Source organism: Carettochelys insculpta, chromosome 11 (genome assembly GCF_033958435.1).
Source record: "Carettochelys insculpta isolate YL-2023 chromosome 11, ASM3395843v1, whole genome shotgun sequence".
Taxonomy (NCBI): Eukaryota; Metazoa; Chordata; order Testudines; family Carettochelyidae; genus Carettochelys; species Carettochelys insculpta.
This window is the reverse complement of record NC_134147.1, coordinates 50,208,388-50,228,036: the sequence shown is the minus strand read 5'-3', so window position 1 is coordinate 50,228,036 and position 19,649 is coordinate 50,208,388. Positions and strand designations below refer to the sequence as shown.

The 19,649-nt window shown below is 50.1% G+C and overlaps 1 protein-coding gene across 8 annotated transcripts in view; it reads left to right on the top strand.

Moving 5' to 3' along the window:
• Positions 1–19,649, top strand: part of SETD5 (SET domain containing 5) — a 193,227-nt gene that overhangs the window by 49,460 nt on the left and 124,118 nt on the right. For all 8 annotated transcript variants that reach the window (XR_012647042.1, XR_012647041.1, XM_075006096.1 and 5 more), the window contains one exon: positions 11,885–12,059. Coding sequence is in view for 6 of the 8 variants with exons in the window: in XM_075006096.1 (XP_074862197.1) it covers positions 11,989–12,059 (71 nt within the window). In the remaining 2 variants the exon portion in view is untranslated. The remainder of the gene's footprint in view (positions 1–11,884; positions 12,060–19,649) is intronic.

Sequence of the window (19,649 nt, the reverse complement as noted above, 5' to 3'; positions counted from 1 at the left end):
AGGTCACGCTTAAGCCCCAGGTTAGATATGTCAGACTTACAAGTGAATGCCCCACTGCCTTGTGAGTTATCCTGGGAAGGAGTAAACCCTGACAGAAAATCTGGAGGGGAGTCCTAAGGCAGTTCTGTGCCAGCTTCTGGCATTGACCTGGCAACTCCTGCCGCTGAGCTGGTACCAGACATAGAGGTTATCCTCTCCTTTGGACTATATCAGTAAAGCCGAGAGGGGGCCACTGGTGCCTGGGCAGCCCAGGGTCCCAAAAAAATTGCCCAGGCTCGCACCTGGAGAGGTACTCCAGCCTCGCTAACAGTGTTGAACCAACATGGGAGGTAACAGATACCCGTTACAAGCTCTTGCTCGACTGGCGTAGAGAACGAGCGCCAGGAGTTGCCTTCGACGGTGGGAGAGATCAGTGCATCTCACTGGACAGTCACCGCCTGCCTCAAGCTGGGCAGCCCCCAGCCAGAAGGATACTGTCCCGCCACAGTTCACCTGCTCACTGGGTGTGTGAAGGCTTAAGGTTCCCAAACCTGACAAGTGACTGAAATTTGAGCACCAGGCAAACCAATAAGAAAATCAACAAGAAAAGGAAACCATCAAAGCTTTAAGCTTGCTTGCTAGAATGTGCGGACCATGCTGACTGGTTTGACTGAAGATCTTCAGGACATCAGTGACACCCGAAAGACTGCTGTCCTCAGTGAGGAACTGAAGAGGCTCCAAGTTGACATTACTGCTCTGCAAGAGACGCGACTCGCAGTTTCGGAATCTCTAAAGGAAAAGGACTACACCTTTTTCTGGCAGGGTAAAGCCCAAGATGAACCCAGAGAGCATGGTGTTTGGCTTTGCCATCAGAAACACCCTTCTACAAATGGTGGAATTAGTCATGGGCGGATCAGAAAGACTCCTTCAGGTCATACTTCAAACTTGCGCCAGTCCTGTCCACCTGATCAGCGCTTATGCTCCAACCCTGTACGCCACACTAAAAGTAAAAGACAAGCTCTGTGATGCTCTTAGTGCTGCCATAGCGCAAATACCTGCTCGCAAACAACTGTACATTTTGGGTGACTTCAGTGCAAGAGTTGGAGCCAATCGTGACTCCTGGCCTTCCTGCTTAGGCCACTTCGGTGTGGGAAAAATGAATGAAAACGGACAGCATCTTAAACTTTGCATGTGCTGCAGTCTGTGCATCACAGACACATTTTTCCAAACCAAGCCACAGCAGTGTGTGTCATGGAGACACCTATGCACAAAAAACTGGCATCAACTAGACGTGGTGATCACTAGACGTGATAACCTCAAAAACGTCCTTCTGACATGCAGCTATCATAGTGCCGACTGTGATACAGATCACTCGCTAGTTTGCTCCAAACTCAAGGTGAGACCCAGGAAGCTGAACCACTCTAAGCCAACTGGAAGGCCCCTCATTGATGCCAGAAAGACAGCAAACTCAGAAAGCCGAAAAGTTGAGAGACCTTCAAGGAGAATCTGCGCAGCAGCCCTGGGGATGCCGATGTGACATGCAGATGGCAGCATCTGAGGGATACAATTTACAACACGGCCTTGTCAGTGTTTGGAAGAACAGCCAGCAACACAGACTGGTTCGAAGCTAACTGTGATGAGATGATTTGAGCCATCGAAAAGAAGTGCATTGCACTCCTGGAGTACAAATGCTCACCGAGCCAGATTGCCCTGCAAGCACTCAGAGCAGCCAGAAAAACAGTACAGCAGACGGCCAGGCGCTGTGCAGACAACTACTGGCTTGAGCTATGCAGCAGCGTCCAGACCAGTGCTGACTCTGGTAATCTCAGGGGAATGTACGAGAGCACCAAGAAGGCATTAGGACCCACCCAGAACAAGATGGCACCTCTGAAATCCAAATCTGGTGAAGTCATAACTGACAAAGTCAAGCAGATGGAGCACTGGGTCGAGCACTACTGTGAGCTATACTCTCACGAGAACATTGTGGTTGTTACAGCCCTCAATGCTGTCGAGCTCCTACCAGTAATGGATGAACTGGATCAGGAACCAACTGTGGGCAAACTGAAGAAAGCATTGCAGTAGGAAAGAAAGGAAGCATCGACAGCATTGCAGTAGGAAAGGCCCCAGGCCAGGATGGTATACCACCAGAGGTAATCAAGTGTGCCACGGACACCCTCCTGGAACACCTACGTGAGCTACTGTGCCTGTGCTGGAGAGAAGGAGAAGTTCCACAGGATATGTGTGATGCTAACATAGTAACCTTGTATAAGAACAAAGGAGACAGAAGCGACTGCAACAATTACTGTGGAATCTCCTTCCTAAGCATCACTGGTAAACTGTTCATTCGCATCATCCTCGGCAGACTCCAGAAGATTGCTGAGAGGGTGTATCCCGAATCACAGGGTGGTTCTGCACAGAGAGATCTACCATTCACATGGTCTTCTCTTTGAGGCAGCTGCAGGAGAAATGCAGGGAGCAGAGGAAGCCACTCTATGTTGCCTTCGTCGACCTGACCAAGGCCGTCGACTTGGTCAGCAAGGATGGACTGTTGAAAGTGCTCCACAAGATAGGCTGTCTACCATGGTTACTCAAGATGATCCAGTCTTTCCACGAAGACATGAGAGGAACCGTCCACTATAACGGCACATTATTGGGTGTGTTCAGCATCAGGAGCGGTGTCAAACAAGCATGCGTTCTTGCTCCAACATTGTTCGGGATCTTCTTTGCACTCCTCCTGAAGCACGCCTTTGGATCCTCAACAGAGGATCTTTTTGCACACAAGATCTGATGGGAAACTGTTTAATCTTGCAAGGCTGAAAGCTAAATCTAAGGTGCGGGAAGTCCTCATCAGAGAGATGCTGTTCGTGGATGATGCTGCTGTAGTGTCACACACAGAAGACCAGCTTCAGAAACTGCTGAATCAGTTCTCCAAAGTGTGCAAGGACTTCGGGCTTTCCATCAGCCTAAAGAAGACCAACTTACTTGGTCAGGATGTTGCTGAACCTCCATCAATCAGCATTGACAACTATACGTTAGAGGTCGTCCACGAGTTCGTTTACCTTGGGTCCACCATCACTTACACCCTGTCATTGGAGACTGAGCTAAACAGGAGGATTGGAAAAGCAGCCAGAACTCTGTCCAAGCTCAGCAAGAGAGTGTGGAATAACATCAAGTTGTATACCCACACCAAAATACAAGTCTACAGAGCCTGCATCCTCAGCACCCTCCTTTATGGCAGCGAGTCTTGGATCCTGTATGCCCGCCAGGAAAAGAGGCTGAACGTCTTCCACTTGCGTTGCCTCAGGCGCATCCTTGGAATATCGTGGAAGGACAGTGTGCAACTCCTCAGGCAGCGGTGGCTCCACTGGCTTGGCCACGTCCCCAGGATGAATGATGGAAGGATCCCAAAAGACATCCTGTATGGTGAGCTAGCCTCTGGCAAAAGACCTCCCGGACACCCCCAAAGATGTTTGCGCTACAGAGATGTTTTCAAGAGGGACCTCAGGGAGGTAGACATCGAGCCGGACAGCTGGGAGGAGCTGGCAGACGATCACAGCAGATGGAGGCAGGAACTACACAAAGGCCTTCAGAAGGGTAGGATGAGGTTCAGACAGCTAGCAGAGGAGAAGTGAGCCCACAGAAAGCACAGCAAGGACCTGCCAGACACCCATTACATATGCAACAGATGCAGCAAGGGCTGTCGCTCTTGTGTGGACCTTCATGGTCACAGTCGACGCTGCAAATGATGATTGCAAATGGAACGGTGAAGGGCGTGATCCATAGTCTATGCAGACTGAAGGATGCCCACTACAAGTGAATTCCAGTTGAATTCAGATGCCTCCCTCTGTAATCTTGTGGTAAAATCCTTTTGTCGAAGAAAGTATGTAACTGGTTGGTTGTTTGTTTTTGTTCGGGTATGTTAGGTACAAGGTGGTGGTCAGGGAAAGTGTGGGACCCTTCCTGAATGGGGAAGACAACCTAGTGATGTGGAAGATCTGAAGTACCCAATGTTTTTTATGCCTTGTTCTTCACAGACAAGGTCAGCTCCAGATTGCTGCATTGTTGGGCAGCACAGTATGAAAAAGAGGTAAGCAGCCCTCATTAATGAAAAAACAGGTTTAAAGACTATTTAGAAAATCTGGATATGCATTACTCAAATCAGGCTGCACCTAATGTACCTGAAGATGCTGATTAGAGAATTGGCTGATGTGGTTGCAGAGGTGTTGGTCACTATCGTCGAGAAATTGTGGCTATTGGAATAGGTCCCAGACAGTTGGAATAAGGCAAATGAAGTGTCCATCTTTAAAAAAGGGAGGGGAGCTACGGATGGATTACCCTCAACCCAGTCCCTGGATTGACAGATCAATCTTTAACCAGGAGATCCTCAAAGGAATCCATTTTGGGACACTTGGAGAAGGTATCAGAGGGGTAGCCGTGTTAGTCTGGATCTGTAACAGCAACGAAGGGTCCTGTGGCGCCTTATAGACTAACAGAAAAGTTTTGAGCATGAGCTTTCGTGAGCCCAGACTCACTTCATCTGATGCTGGTCTTGGAAATCTGCAGGGCCAGGTAGACCCTTCGTTGCTGTTGGAGAAGGTAGTCATCAGGAACAGTCAACATGGGTTCACCCAGGGCAAGTCATGCCTGACCAATCTAATTCCCTTCTGTGGTGAGAACTGGCTCTGGATATGGGGAAATGTGGTGGTCATGATGTACTTAGACTTTAGCATAGCTTTACATACAGTCTCCCGCAGTATTTTTGCCAGCAATTAAAGTAGTGCAGGTGAGTGAATGGACTATAAGATGGCTAGGTTGTTGTGCTCAGTGGATATTGCTCAACAGCTTGGTATGTAGTTGGCAGCCAGTATCAGCAGGAGTACCCCAGGGGTTGAACCTAGAGCCAGTTTTGGTGGTTTTTCATTAATTATCTGAATGATGGGACGAATTGCATGCTCAACAAGTTTGTAGATGACACTAAGGGTTGGAGAGAGAGGTAGATCTACTGGAGGTTAGGCTCCAGTGTGACCTAGACAAATTGGAGGATTAGCCCAAAAGAAATCTGATGAGGTTGAACAAGAATTGCAGTGTCCTGCACTTACAACAGAATTCCATGCACTTCTACAGGTTGGGCACGGACTGGCTTAAGCTGTAGTTGGACAGAAAAGAACCTGGGGGTTACAGTAAACAAGAAGCTGAATGAGTCAACATCCCTCTTGGCAACAAGGGCACACTAATTGCATATGGGCTGCATTAGTAGTAGCATTGCCAACAGATCAAGTGAAGTGACTGTTCTCCTCTATTTGGGTCTGGTGATGCCACATCTGTAGTACTGTGTCCAGTTTTTGGGCCCCAGCTGCAGAAAAGGTGAGAACATATTGGAGAGAGTCCAGTGGAGGGCAGTGAAAATGATTGGGAGCTGGTACACACATGACTTATGAGGAGAGACTAGGAGAACCGAATTTATTTAGTCTTCAGAAAAGAGTGAGGGGGAAATTGATAGTAGCCTTCAGCATCCTGAAGGAGGGGTTCCAAAGATGGAGTCAGGCTAGTCTTAGTGGTGACAGATGACTGAACAAGAAGTAGTGGTCTCAAGTTGCAGTGTGGGATGTGTAGGTTGGATGTTGGGCACTGGGGGGGCACTGCTTCACTCAGAGGGTGGTGAAGTACTGGGATGGGTTCCCTGGGGAGGTGGCACAATCTCCATCCTTAAAGATTTTGAAGGCCAGATTTGAGAGCCCTGGCTGCAAAGATTTAGGTGAGATTGATACTGCTTTGAACAGATGGTTCAACTGGATGATTCCCTGAGGTCTCTTCTTACTCTAGTCCTCAGTCATTCCATGTGGCTGTACCCATGGTATTGGTCAATGCCTTTTCCAGGGGCATAGGTGGTGGCAAGCCTATGCCCACGAGTGACCTCTACACTTTATAATATCTGGATTAATCGCATCAAAAAAGCCGTGTCTACACGTGTCGCCTACTTCGAAGTAGCTGCGCCAACTTCGAAATACCGCCCGCCACGTCTACAAGTGGCAAGTGCTATTTCGAAGTTGAAATCGACGTAAGGCGGTGAGACGTCGAAGTCGCTGTCCCCATCAGGGGATGGGAATAGCGCCCTACTTCAACGTTGAACGTCGAAGTAGGGCATGTGTAGCAGATCCGTGTCCCGCAACATCGAAAGAGCGGGGTCCGCCATGGCAGCCATCAGCTGAGGGGTTGAGAGACACTCTCTCTCCAGCCCCGAGTTCTATGGTCGCCGCGTGCAGCGGCCCCTTAAAGCTCCCCGCCCCCTGCGTTCCTGTGCAGGAAGCTGAGAGCGCGTGCAGGCAGCAGCACAGCCATGCGGCCAGCCTGCACACCCCTCTGCAGCCCCAGTCCACCACCCCCGCAGCGATGGCCGCTCGCCAGCCCCCCCAAGCGCCCCCAGGGCACCCCCCTCCAGGGGGAGCCAGGGCTCCCAGTCAGCAAGGCATCGGGGCCCCTCCTGGATGGAGGCCGAGATCCGGGACCTGCTGGGGCTCTGGGGCGAGGAGGAGGTGCTCCAGGTAATGGGGAGCAAGAGGTGGAACGCGAATGTGTTCACTCAGCTGGCCGAGGGCCTGGCTGCTCGGGGTCACCCTGCCCGCACTCCTTACCACGTCAGGAGTAAGGTTAAGGAGCTGCGGCAGGGTTACGCCTGGGCCCGGGATGCAGCCAGCCAATCTGGGGCCGCCCCCGCCACTTGCCCCTTTTACAGGAAGCTCAGGTCCATCCTGGGCCCCCGGTACACCTCCTCCCCGCCGGCCACTCTTGACACCTCGGCCGACGAGCCCGAGCAGGCCCCGGAGACGGAGTCCGCCACGGAGGCGAGCCCCGCACCCCAGGGGCCCCCCAGGAGCCCACCTCTGGGATGCTGGAGGAGGAGGAGGGGGAATCCTCCTCCAGCAGTGGGGGGCTCCACGTCGCCCTCCCATCCCGGAGCTCCAGCAGGGCGTCCGCCCAGAGGGTGTCCCCTGACCATGGGAGCGGACCGTGAGGTATGTAGCCACCCACCCCCCCGCCCCGGTGTACACCCCCAGGGTTAAGGGGAGGGGACAACAGACATGACCAGGGGCCTCCACATGCCCAGATGACCATGGCCCCAAGGACAGCAGGGGCATGTCCCTCAGAAGAGTGCATCAGCCCCTGCCCCCCAGCAGGACAGCACTATGCCCCATCCCTGGGGATGGGGGGAGCAGAACCTAGGGTTCCCCAGGGGGCGGGGGGACACCCATCAGCAGCAGCAGCATCTCACGGGGATGGGGAACCAGCAGCAGAGGGGTGGGGGGACAAGGGCCACGGGTCGGGGCCCACACTAACGGTTGTCTCCACTCTTCTTCCCCCCCCGTGTTCCACAGCTACACCATTGGAGGGCCCGGAGAGTGCCGGCTAGGTCTCAGTGGTCCCAGAGAGGCCACCGGGGCCATCCCAGCAGGCCAGCCCCTTGGTGGAGCACCAGCCAGCCCCAGGACGAGGCCGACAGAGGAGGAACCACCAGAGGACGGCGATGGACCCCCAGCTGCTCGCGACCCTCCGGTGTCAGCTGGAGGTGTTGGAGCAGCGCTTGCAGGTGGAGGAGTGGCGGCTGGAGCTCCAGGAGCGAGCACTGGCCTGGCGCCAGGAGGCATGGGGGGCCTTCATGCGCACATTCGAGCTCATAGCGGAATACCTGGCCCCCCATGCCCCGCCGCTCTGCCTGCCGTCCCACGGCCTTCCGCCAAGGGGGACCTGGGGCCTGCAGACACCCGCCAGCCGTATCTGACGGTTCGCACGGCCCCCACCCAGCCTCGGCCAGGGCTCAGGCCGAGGTGAGGGTCACGCCCTCCAACCCCGGGCGCCGGACAGTAGAGGGTGCAGGGCCGAGGACGTGGCCCTCCCCCCCTTTGTACATATCCCCCATTATTTGTATATAGTTTGTTGGACCCCTGTTCTTTTATGGTACCTACTCCCCCATGTAAATAGTTGCCCCCTTTTGTTCTACTACTACTATATATATAGTAGTAATAAGATAATTCACTGTTTTTTGGTTTCAAAAACAGGTCCATTTTTATTTGCAAGAAAAGGGGCGGGGGGGTGTGCTCTTGGGTGCTCCGTGGTGTGGGTGTGGGGGCAGGGAGTGTTGTGGAGGATGGGGGGTGCAGTGGGTGGCCTGCCAGCGTTCACCCCGCAGCCTGGTCGAAATGGGCCCGCAGTGCCTCCCGGACCCGGATCCCCTCAGGGTCCACCTGGTCACTGGGGGCAGCAGGTGGCTGCACATCGGCTCTGCCAGCCTCCACAGCTCAGCCCTGGAAGAATGCCTCCCCCTTGCTCTCCACCAGGTTGTGGAGTGCGCTGCACGCGCCCACAACCTGGGGGATGTTGGTGGGGCCTGCATCCAGTCGGGTGAGACGACACCTCCAGCGCCCTTTGAGGCGGCCAAAAGTGCACTCGACCACCTGGCGCACATGGTTCAGGTGCATGTTGAAGCGCTCCTGGCTGGCTGAGAGATGGCCCGTGTAAGGGTGCATGAGCCAGGGCCGGAGGGGGTACGCCGTGTCTGCAACAATGCAGAGGGGCATTGTGGTGTCCCCCACAGGGATCTCCCGCTGGGGGATGTAGGTCCCCGCCTCCAGCCGGCGGCACAGGCCTGAATTCCTGAACACCTGGGCGTCGTGGGTGTTGCCAGGCCAGCCAACATAAATGTCCAGGAGGCGGCCCCAGCTGTCCACCAAGGTCTGGGGGACCACCGAATGGTAGCCCTTCCTGTTCAGGAAGCATCCTCTGCTGTGCTCCAGAGCACAGATGGGGATGTGGGTCCCATCCAGAGCCCCAAAGCAATTTGGGAAGCCCAGGCTGGCAAACCCCGCGATGGCGGCATCCAGGTCCCCAAGCTGCATGAGCCTGTGGAGGAGCAGGGCGTTGATGGCACGGACGACCTGCAGGGGAAGGACATGGAAGAGCACCAGTGAGGGGTGTGCTGGGTGTGTCTGGCCCTCCACCCCAGGCCTCCCTCCCGCAGGGCTGCCCTCCAACCCAGGGCTCCCCGCCTCCGGGTTCTCTTACCTCCATGAGGACAGCCCCGACGGTGGCCTTGCCCACGCCAGACTGCTGGCCCACGGATCGGTAGCTGTCTGTAGTGGCCAGCTTCCAGACAGCGATGCTGACCCTTTTCTCGACCGTGAGGGTACACCGCATGGAGGTGTCCTGGTGCCTCAGTGTGGGGGTGGGCCACTGGCAGAGCTCCAGGAATGTCTACCGGCTCATGCGGAAGTTCTGGAGCCAGCGCTCGTTGTCGCACTCACCGAGCACCAGCCGCTCCCACCAGTCTGCTCGTGGGATAGCTCCACAGCTGGTGGCGTGTGCGTCGGGGGAGGGGTCGGAGGGCAGCAAGGTCTGGGGCTGCTTCCTCCTCCCCTGGAGGCAGCTCCTCTCCACGAATAGAAGGTGGTCAGCTGCCTCCTGCATAGCATTGAGCAGGGCAAGCACTGCTCCTGCAGGGGCGGGTGTGTGGACCTCTGGCGGCAGCAGCTGGTGCTGCTGCTGCTGCTGGGGGTCCATACTGTTTTGACAGGTGTACGTGCCTATGGCTCTGCAGACTGTGTGCTGTGCAGGCTGTGTGTGTCTGGGAGGGGCCCTTTAAGGGAGCGGCTAGCTGTTGCCCCGGAAGTGCTAGTCCGCCCCGTGACCCTGTCTGCAGCTGTTCCTGGCACCCTTATTTCAATGTGGGCCGCTTTGGCGTATAGACGCTCCCCTGCAGCACCTACTTCGAAGTAGTGCTGCCCAACGTCAACGTTGAACGTCGACGGCACCAGCCCTGGAGGACGTGTAGACGCTATTCATCAAAATAGCTTATTTCGATTTCTCTACATCGAAATAAGCTATTTCGATGTAGCATACATGTCTAGACATAGCTAAAGACTGCTGCAAGCTAGGGGACTTGGCCCCAGGACTCAAAAGGAGAAGGATGAATGGCTGAAAATTCTTCTCATGGAAGCTGCCCTCTGTCCCCATTCAATCCTGAGGTTAGCTGAGCCAGTGCTAAGTACCTTGTTGTCAGTGTATAGTGTTTCAGTTTCAACATAGGAAACTTCAGCACACAGAGAGGACTAAGATGAGATTCTCATCACCAACATGGACTCCTTGCACAGAGCCTCTTTGCAGGGCAGTGTCTGTCACCATTCCCTATCCTCAGTGCTCTACAAGAAGAAGCCTGATGTGGGTGCTCTCCCAGACTAGCTGGGGGAGACTTTATGATGCAGCAAGACCCTGTTGGACCATGTAAGTGTGGTGTCATCTAGCTTGGCTCCTTTGACTTATGACCCAAGAGGAGTTTGGTCAAGTTACCTTCCCAGGACTCCTTTCACTGCGAGGTTTATGCAGAGGTGTTGAAGTTGTCCTCCATGCCAGAGACCTTTTGAGATGGGGAGAGAACTCATCACGTTCACAGTGCCATCTTCTCTAGCTGAAATGTGCACCAAACTTGAAAGCAGCAGCATCCCTAGGTAAGTCAGCAATGGTGCCATACCAGTACCCTCACCACTGCCTGGGCTCCATTGCAGATTTGCTCCTTCTCCCAGGGGGAAACCATCTTCTATACTTGTTTCTGCCTACCCCTCTTGTTTACAAGGTGCTTCTCTAGATATGGCAGGAACGGGCTTCAGACATATTGATAACTCCAGCCTGGCCCTCCAGCACTGATACACATCACACCTGGAAATGTCTGTGGAAGTTGCAGTCAGCCTGCCACTCTCCACAGACTTACTAACTGGATTACAGCAGTCTCCAGCACCTGACCCTCAAGTTGCTGCACCCCACAGCTCTGTTGCTCAGCTCAGATTAGACAAGCTTTTTGGACAGCTGGAAACCATTTATGAGAACTACCTACCTTACCAAGTTGAGAAGCTTTTCAGTCTGATTGGCACTGCACTGTTCATCCCTGATGCTTGCCCTTATGCCACTTATACTGGACTATCTCATCCATGTCAAGCTGCTGGGCCTGCCCATACCTTCATTTGGCTTCCATGTCTGCCTTCCACCCAGGCACAGAGGACCACTTGGTCATTGTGAATGCTGTGTTCATCCATATCCTTAAAGTTCTCTGTAGGCAATACCTGCACATCTCACAGCCTGTCCCCTCTTGGAACCTTAATGTGGGTCTCTCCAGATTCATGGCACAAACCTTTAAGCCTTTGGTTACATGTTCCCTGCACTATTTCTCATCAAACATGGCATTTTTGGTAGTAGTAACTGAATCATCTCAGGCTCATTTGTAAATCTGTGGCAGAGAGCATCCTTGAAAGAAGGGGGTGCTGATGGCAATAATCACTTTATGCAGCAGAAGCCAGCAGATGGAATTCAGGAAGCATAGGGCCTTCTCCACCAATGAGATCAGTCCCACATAATCATTGAATTCAGTTGATGATTTGTCATGTAAAGTACAGTCTTAATTGTGATCTAGAAATCTGCCCACAAGTTGGACAGAGCAGCAATGTGTGTGACGTAAATGTTGATAAAGACTTCTGGCTCCTTGGTGAACTGCACAGAATTGGGTTTGTTTGTATTTTGGGAGCTGGTGGGGCTAGGTTCGTGAAAGGCTATAGGGATAGGTAACGAACAGCTGTTAGTAATTGGATGCAAACGGAGTGAACCCCTTGTCTCTTAAGCACTCAATTTAGTTTGTGGAAGACAGCAGATTGGCTCCTTTAAGGTTGAGACTGGGTTGTAAAGATGGGCTTTGGCGCTGTGGGTGGTGGTTTAATAACAGCAAAGGTGGTTGTGTATCCCACCTGCTGGAGAGCTGCCTACTTTTGTCCTTCTCCCAAAAGTCACAATGGGGAAGTGGGTATGGGGGAAAACTTTGTGACTGTAACAAAAGTTAAGAGACTGCAACATACTATATTTTCCCTGCTAGGTTTCCTCATGTCCGTGACGTGTTGGTCGAGGCTTCGCGGCTCCTACCCGCCCTTGGAGCAGCCAGTTGCTATCTTTTGGACTCCGTGATCGCTGACGGACGTCATGAGCATTGCAATCCCTCTGGGAGTCACCACACCAGATACATCCTACTCAGATATGGCTGCGGGATCCGAGTAAGTAGTGTTCCCAATGAATATATGTGTGTGTGTGAATGCAGAGGCAGAGGTGAGCTCCTTTCCAGACTCCAGCATGTTTGACAAACTCAGATGGGAGGGAACAGATGAACTAGAGACAGCAGCTAGAGAAAGCGGGGAGCTTGGAAGGTACTGAATATATCTGTACTGCAGCCAGTGCAAAGGATCCATGCTTCCCACTCCTTGTGAGAAGGCCTCAAGTGCCTTTTCATGATCCTTGATTGTGGGTGCTGAAGTTTTCTCTATGGCTGTTTTTAGGCACTGTGGCAGGACTGGTTTCGTAAATTTTCAAACCTTTTTCAATGTTTTTCTGTTTCTCTCTTTATAGCTCTCTTGTATGGTGTTGATAGTTCAGATGGCTGTAATATTCTGCCTCACAGGTGGCTTCATAAGGGAGGGCTGAGAGAATCTGGTTGTGACATTACCTAGTGTACAAAGTGGAACACTGAATAGCTCTGTTGCCTTAATTCACTAGCCTTGGGTTCCTTTTACACTACTGTGCTGTCAGAGCATCCACCTCTGGCCTGTACACATAGTCTTCAGCATGCAAATTCACTCAGCTAAATATATGAACACTTTGACCTGTCACTCGTGAATTATATACAGGGTGACACCCACAAATTCTTAATCCCAGGTCTGTTCCTCCAGAAATGACTTTTACTGTCCAGCATGCTATGAAAAAAAGAAGCTCATAGAAAGTCTGTCATTTTATCAAAGGAAAGTTGTGTGCACCAGCCTGATTTCTCTCTCATGGAGCTTCTATGCACACTTGTTAAGATAAAACAATAAGTTTATTATCTATAGAAATACAGATTTTAAGTGATTAAAACTCATTACACACAAAAGTCAAGATTAAGTGTAAAATAGAGTAAAATGCAAGCTAATGTGTAACTTGGGACAGCTCTTGAACTCCCATGTTCACCGCTGTGTCTTGTGTGGTATCATTTCAGAAATCTTGATCTATTGAACATTGCTCTGCTGCTGAACTGTGTGTGTGTTACCATTGTATCTGATGTTCTGAAGTATTGTGATATGTGTGTTACTGAAATATGTCGTGAGGTTGGGAGATGTCAACAGCTACCCTTTTAGTGTCAACAAAGGGGCACCTCATGAGACAGGTTTAAGTCAGGAGTTGTGTTAAGTCCCATGAAGGGGATCCACTGTCCCAAAGGCCAGCCGATAGACTCCTCCGATAGCAGAAATACTATAACGAAGGGTGGGCAAGATATGGCCTGGGAGCAGGATCCTACCCACCAAACTGTTTGTTTAATCTGGACTTCGACTGGGGGCAGAACTTTGCATGCTGTCATCACCCCCATCAAAATCTCTCCTCCTATTAGCTGGAAATCGGCTAATGGGAGCTCAGATAGTTTGCTACATGGGGCGGGGGGCAGTGCATCGGTTTCTCAGCTCCCATTGCATAGAGACTGGCCAATAGGTGGAGAGATTTTTGTGAGAGCAGGGCAACAATGGAAGTCTGCTCCCCCATCACAGAAAGCCAGGCAATTTGTAGCTGCTGGCAGGTGGGGAAGCCTGCCTTAGAGTGTTGATGACTGGGAGTGATTTTAGTCTCCTTCCTACACCCTGTCCTGCATCCTTCTCCCAGGCAGAGTACTCTCCTGGCCCAAGTCACTTTCCCTCCTTCACCCATGCTCCCTTTCACACCCATACTCTGTCCTGAACCCGTCTTCTATCCTGAGCTCCTTTCTGTTCCCACCCTCATCCCAGACCTCACATCCCCTCTATAGAAAAGTGTAGCAGCTTTTGACCACCTTACAATATCTTGGAGTGGCCTCCCCCTACCAGAAATTATACTGCCCACCCCTGCTCTTGGGGCAGCCTAATTCATAAGTCACAGCAAGGATCTTTCTAGCAGCTGAAGGAAGAAAAGAGGGGCCCTCACTGCCCCAATTTCAACACCTTGAAGACAAAGCCTTTGAACTTGGGAAATTGGTCCCAGCCTCAAAGGAAGTATAACCTCTATATTAAGGACTGAGGACTGCGTGTAGTGTGTGTTATGGTGAGAAAAGCTGTTTGAGTCAAATCTTGCTTAGCCTGCTGAAGTTAGAATTTAGATAGTTCCTATTTTTATTTATGTAAGCAACTTTGATCCCTAGGCCTCCTACTTAGTCCTTTAAAACCTGTTTCAATAGTTAAATGTTGTTTTACCAAAGATAGTTTGGTTTTGGTTGAAATGCTTGGAAAATCTTAGCGCAAGGTAAGAAATTTTTTTCCATGTCCATTACCCTTTGCCAGAGTGGCAAAACAGTTCACGAGCTTGCACTCTGAGTGTCTTGAGCATTGTAAGATTGTATTTCTGGAGTGTGAGACTGGGGTTATTGGCCGATGCGCTCTCTGTCAGTCATAAGCTATACAGAGAGGCAGTCATGCAATTTAACTGGGTGTGGAGCTAAATGTGCTGATGAATGAGTAATTACAGTGCCTGGAGGGGTTTATTGTTTCAGTGGCATAGTATTGTGTGAGACAGCCCAGGCTGGAAAGTTAAGGAAGCATAGCAGTCCCACAGTTCCAGGTTGTACCCGTGAGATCTTGTCACATATCTTAACAAGCTAAGTGTCCTCAAAAGCCAGTTTTCGGCAGTAGCTGTGTTTCAGCAAAACGAGGAATCCAGTGTCTCCTGAAAGATGAACATTTTTATTACAGTAAACTCTTGATTTAATGGACCACGATATAATGGACTTTGGAAATAACAGACACTGTCTGCTAGCTCCACCGCTCCTCAATAAATGCTGGAGACTCATCAGAGCCACTGGAGGAGCTGACAGAGCAGCTGGGGCTGGAGAAGCCACTGCAGTAGCTGAGGCCACCAGGGTCAGAGGAGCTGACTGGGAGGGCCTGTGGCAGGGTGCAGGAGCTCTCCCCCAGCTCTGTGTGCATGGAGAATGTCAGCACCTGACCATTGCTGCCTGCAGTGGTGCTGAGCAACATCCATGGTGTTGGAGGCTGCTGCAGGAAGGCGGGCTGCAGCCGGCCACGTGCTACCTTTGTGGAGGCGGCTCAGAGCCTGGAACTGGAGGAGCCACAATGCTGAGAGCTGCAGGAGGCGGAAGGAGCCAGGCCAGCATTCAGCTCCTCTCTTGGTAATTGGGAGAGAGAGATGGAGGTGTGAGGGGAAGGGATGGAGGCAGAAGACAGGAGTGAGTGATGGGCTGGGAAGGTCAGTGCATCATCAGACAGTATAGCCACTCAGCACAGATTTTTGGATAAAAGGATACCCCTTCCCCCCATTAGTCTGTTAAATTAAGGGTTACTGTACAGCATAAGCTTTAGTGAGTTGCATGTGGTGTGAGCTACAACTCATCAAAGCTTATGCTGTAATAAAACAGTTTTTAAGTTGCAACTGGTGTGTGTGTGTGTGTGTGAGCGCGAGCCAGTATTTCATTGCAGACTTAAGTTTCACATGCTGGTTCTCTCTTCAGTTTAGACCATTCCCCCTTACATCTGTTCTTTAAGAGTGGTTGATGTCATGAGCAAAGAGGTGAAATGGAAGCAATTAGGTCAGTCTCTGTCTCATACCACCTTCCCCTTTTTTGAGTATTACCCCTAATCAGGATGCAGGCAATTAGTAGTCTATAGTGTAGTGATGTGCAAGAGCAAGACACTCAATAGCCACATGCGCCCATCCCCTCTCCTCCTCCCTCCCCACCAACCCTGCAGCCAGTCACCAACACATCGTGCACCTGGTGGCTCACTGGAGCTGTGGCACGGAAGCCGTGAAGTCCTGAGAGCCACGCAGCACGGCACCAGAGCCAATTGTGTGGCTCCCGAGCAACTGTGTCTCCATGCTGCCACCTGAACTGCCACACAAGTCCCCCAAGCTGCATTTGCCACAATTCACTTACCCTGACATCTGTTGGGAGACCAATATGGCGGTACACAAGCAGTCCAGGAAATTTCTGGAGAACTCTGGGGATCACTTCGTGGTACAAGTGTTCAAGGACCTGACCAGAGGTCGTGCACGGCTCGACCTGCTGCTTACGAACAGGGAGGAACTAATAGGGAAGGTAGAGGCGGGGGACAACCTGGGAAGCAGTGATCATGGGATGGTAGAAGTCAGGATTCTGACCAAAGGAAGAAAAGAGAGCAGCAAATTGCACACCTTGGACTTCAGAAAAGCAGACTTGGACTCCTTCAGGAACCTGATGGGCAGAATCCCCTGGGATGCCGCCATGAAGGGAAAAGGAGTCTACGCAAACTGGCGGTATTTTAAGGAAGCCCTATTGAAGGCGCAGAAAGAAACTGTCCCAATGCGCAGCAAGAGAAGTAAATATGGTAGGAGACCAGACTGGCTTACTGGGTAATCCTTGGAAAACTTAGGCACAAAAAGGGAGCTTACAAAAAGTGGAAACTGGGACAGATGTCTAGGGAGGGGTATAAACATATAGCTCAAGAACGTAGGGCAGTTATCAGGAAGGCAAAAGCGCAACTAGAATCGCGACTCGTGAGGAATGTGAAGGATAACAAGAAAAGTTTCTACAGGCATGTTAGCAAGAAGGTGATCAGAGAGGGCGTGGGGCCCCCACTGGATGAGGGAGGTAACCCAGTGACAGATGATGTAGGGAAAGCTGAAGTACTTAATGCTTTCTTTGCCTCTGTCTTCACGGACAAAGACAGCTCCCGGACTAGTGCGATAAGTGATGCATTGTGGGATGAAGGTGGACAGCCTTTGGTGGGGAAAGAAGGGGTTAGGAGCTGTCTAAAAAGGCTAGATGTACATAAATTGATGGGCCCGGACCTAATTCATCCGATGGTTCTGAGGGAGTTGGCGTATGTCATTGATGAGCCCTTGGCTGTTACCTTTGAAAAGTTGTGGAGATCGGGAGAGATCCTGGATGATTGGAAAAAGGCAAATGTAGTGCTCATCTTTAAAAAAGGGAAGAAGGATGATCCAGGGAACTATAGGCCGGTCAGTCTTACAGTCCCTGGAAAAATCATGGAGGGGCTCCTCAAGGAAGTCATTTTGAGGCACTTGGAGGAGGGGAGAGTGATCAGGAATAGTCAGCATGGATTCATGAAGGGCAAGTCATGCCTGACCAATCTGATTAGTTTCTACTGTGAGATAACTGGCTCTGTGGATAGGGGAAAATCAATGGATGTGATTTATGTGGACTTTAGCAAAGCTTTTCATATGGTCTCACAATATTCTTGTTGGCAAGTTAAAGGAATGTAGATTGGATAAATGGACAGTAAGATGGATAGAAAGCTGGCTAGAAGGTCGGCCCAGAGGGTAGTGATCAACAGCTCGATGTCGGGATGGCAGTCGGTTTCTAGTGGAGTGCTCCAAGGTTCAGTTCTGGGTCCTGTTCTGTTCAACATAAGAACGGCCATACTGGGTCAGACCAAGGGTCCATCTAGCCCAGTATCCTGTCTGCCGACCGTAGCCAATGCCTGGTGCCCCAGAGGAGGTGAACCGAAGACAATGATCAAGCGATTTTGTCTCCTGCCATCCATCTCCTGCCTTCGACAAAAGGCTAGTCACCATACCTTACCCCTTGCTAATAGCCATCTATGGACCTAACCTCCAAATGTGTATCGAGCTCTTTTTTAAACTCTGTTAGAGTCCTGGCCTTCACAGTGTCCTCCGGTAAGGAGTTCCACAGGTTGACTGTGCGCTGTGTGAAGAAAAACTTTCTTTTATTAGTTTTGAACCTGCTACCCATTAATTTCATTTCGTGTCCTTTAGTTCTTATATTATGGGAACAAGTAAATAACTTTTCTGTATTCACTTTCTCCACATAATTCATGATTTTATATACCTCTATCATATCGCCCCATCTCCTCTTTTCTAGACTGAAAAGTCCCAGTCTCTCTAGCCTCTCCTCATATGGGACCCATTCCAAACCCTTAATCATTTTAGTTGCCCTTTTCTGAACCTTTTCTAATGCCAGTATATTTTTTTGAGGTGAGGAGACCACATCTGTACGCAGTACTCAAGATGTGGGCGTACCATAGTTTTATATAGAGGAAGTAAGATATTCTTTGTCTTATTTTCTATCCCTTTTTTAATTATTCCTAACATCCTATTTGCTTTACTGACTGCCGCTGCACACTGCGTGGATGTTTTCAGAGAACTATCCACTATAATTCCAAGATCCCTTTCCTGATCTGTTGTAGCTAAATTTGCCCCATCATATTATATGGATAATTAGGGTTACTTTTCCCAATGTGCGTTACCTTACACTTACCCACATTAAATTTCATTTGCCATTTTTCTGCCCAATCACTCAGTTTGCTGAGATCTTTTTGAAGTTCTTCACAATCTGCTTTGGTTTTGACTATCCTGAACAGTTTGGTGTCATCTGCAAACTTTGCCACCTCGCTGCTTACCCCTTTCTCTAGATCATTGACAAATAAGTTGAACAAGATGGTCCCAGGACTGACCCTTGGGAAACACCACTAGTTACCCCCTTCCATTGTGAAAATTTGCCATTTATTCCTACCCTTTGTTTCCTGTCTTTTAACCAGTTCCCAATCCCTGAAAGGATCTTTCCTCCTATCCCATGACCACCTAATTTACATAAAAGCCTTTGGTGAGGGACCGTGTCAAAGGTTTTCTGGAAATCTAAGTATACTATGTCTGCTGGATTCCCTCCCCTGTCCGCATGCTTATTAACCCCTTCAAAGAACTGTAATAGATTAGTAAGACACGACTTCCCTTTATCATATTTATCAATGACCTGGATGAGGGACTGGATTGCATCCTCAGCAAGTTTGCGGGTGACACTAAGCTAGGGGGAGAGGTAGATATGCTGGAGGGTAGGGACAGTGTCCAGACTGACTTAGACAAATTGGAAGACTGGGCTGCAAGAAATCTGATGAGGTTCAATAAGGGCAAGTGCCCAACTGTCAGGATAGTTAAACACTGGAATAAGTTACTTAGGGAGGTTGTAGAATCTCCGTCACTGGAGATATTTAAGAGGCGGTTAGACACCTATTGGGGGTGATCTAGAAGGTGCTTGGTCCTGCTGTGAGGGCAGGGAACTGTACTCAATGACCTCTTGAGGTCAGTTCTAGTGTTCTGTGATGATAATGACAACAAAGTTTAACTTCACATTTTCGGCTAGAATGTAATGTGAAATGTGAGATTGTTTTAATGAAAGCAACTGTTTAATATTTGGTTCAGTGCTGGAAAGAACTATATGGAGCTCCTGAGCCATGTTTTAGATGTTTTCTTAGTTTCTCTACTTTATGGCTTATAAAAAAAAAAAAATAAGTTCACGAAACAAAAAAATGCAGTCATAGCACTTTAATAAAATAATTTATTAGGTGATTTATTAAAATAATTTACTGGGCGGGTTTGACCCACCTAATATATTATTTATTAAATCACCTAATAAATTATTTTGTTAGTCTTTAAAGTGCTACATGACTGCTTTTTTGTTTTATGAAGATACAGATTAATATAGCCTCCTCTCTGTGAAAGTTTACAAAGGTAAATGGTTGAAAATGACAGAACGGTTGTTACTTGATTTGAAATCAGTGGCTATTCATTTCTCACTTGTAGCCAAAATTGATCCAGTGGAATCTCTCTAAATTTGAGCTCGTGTG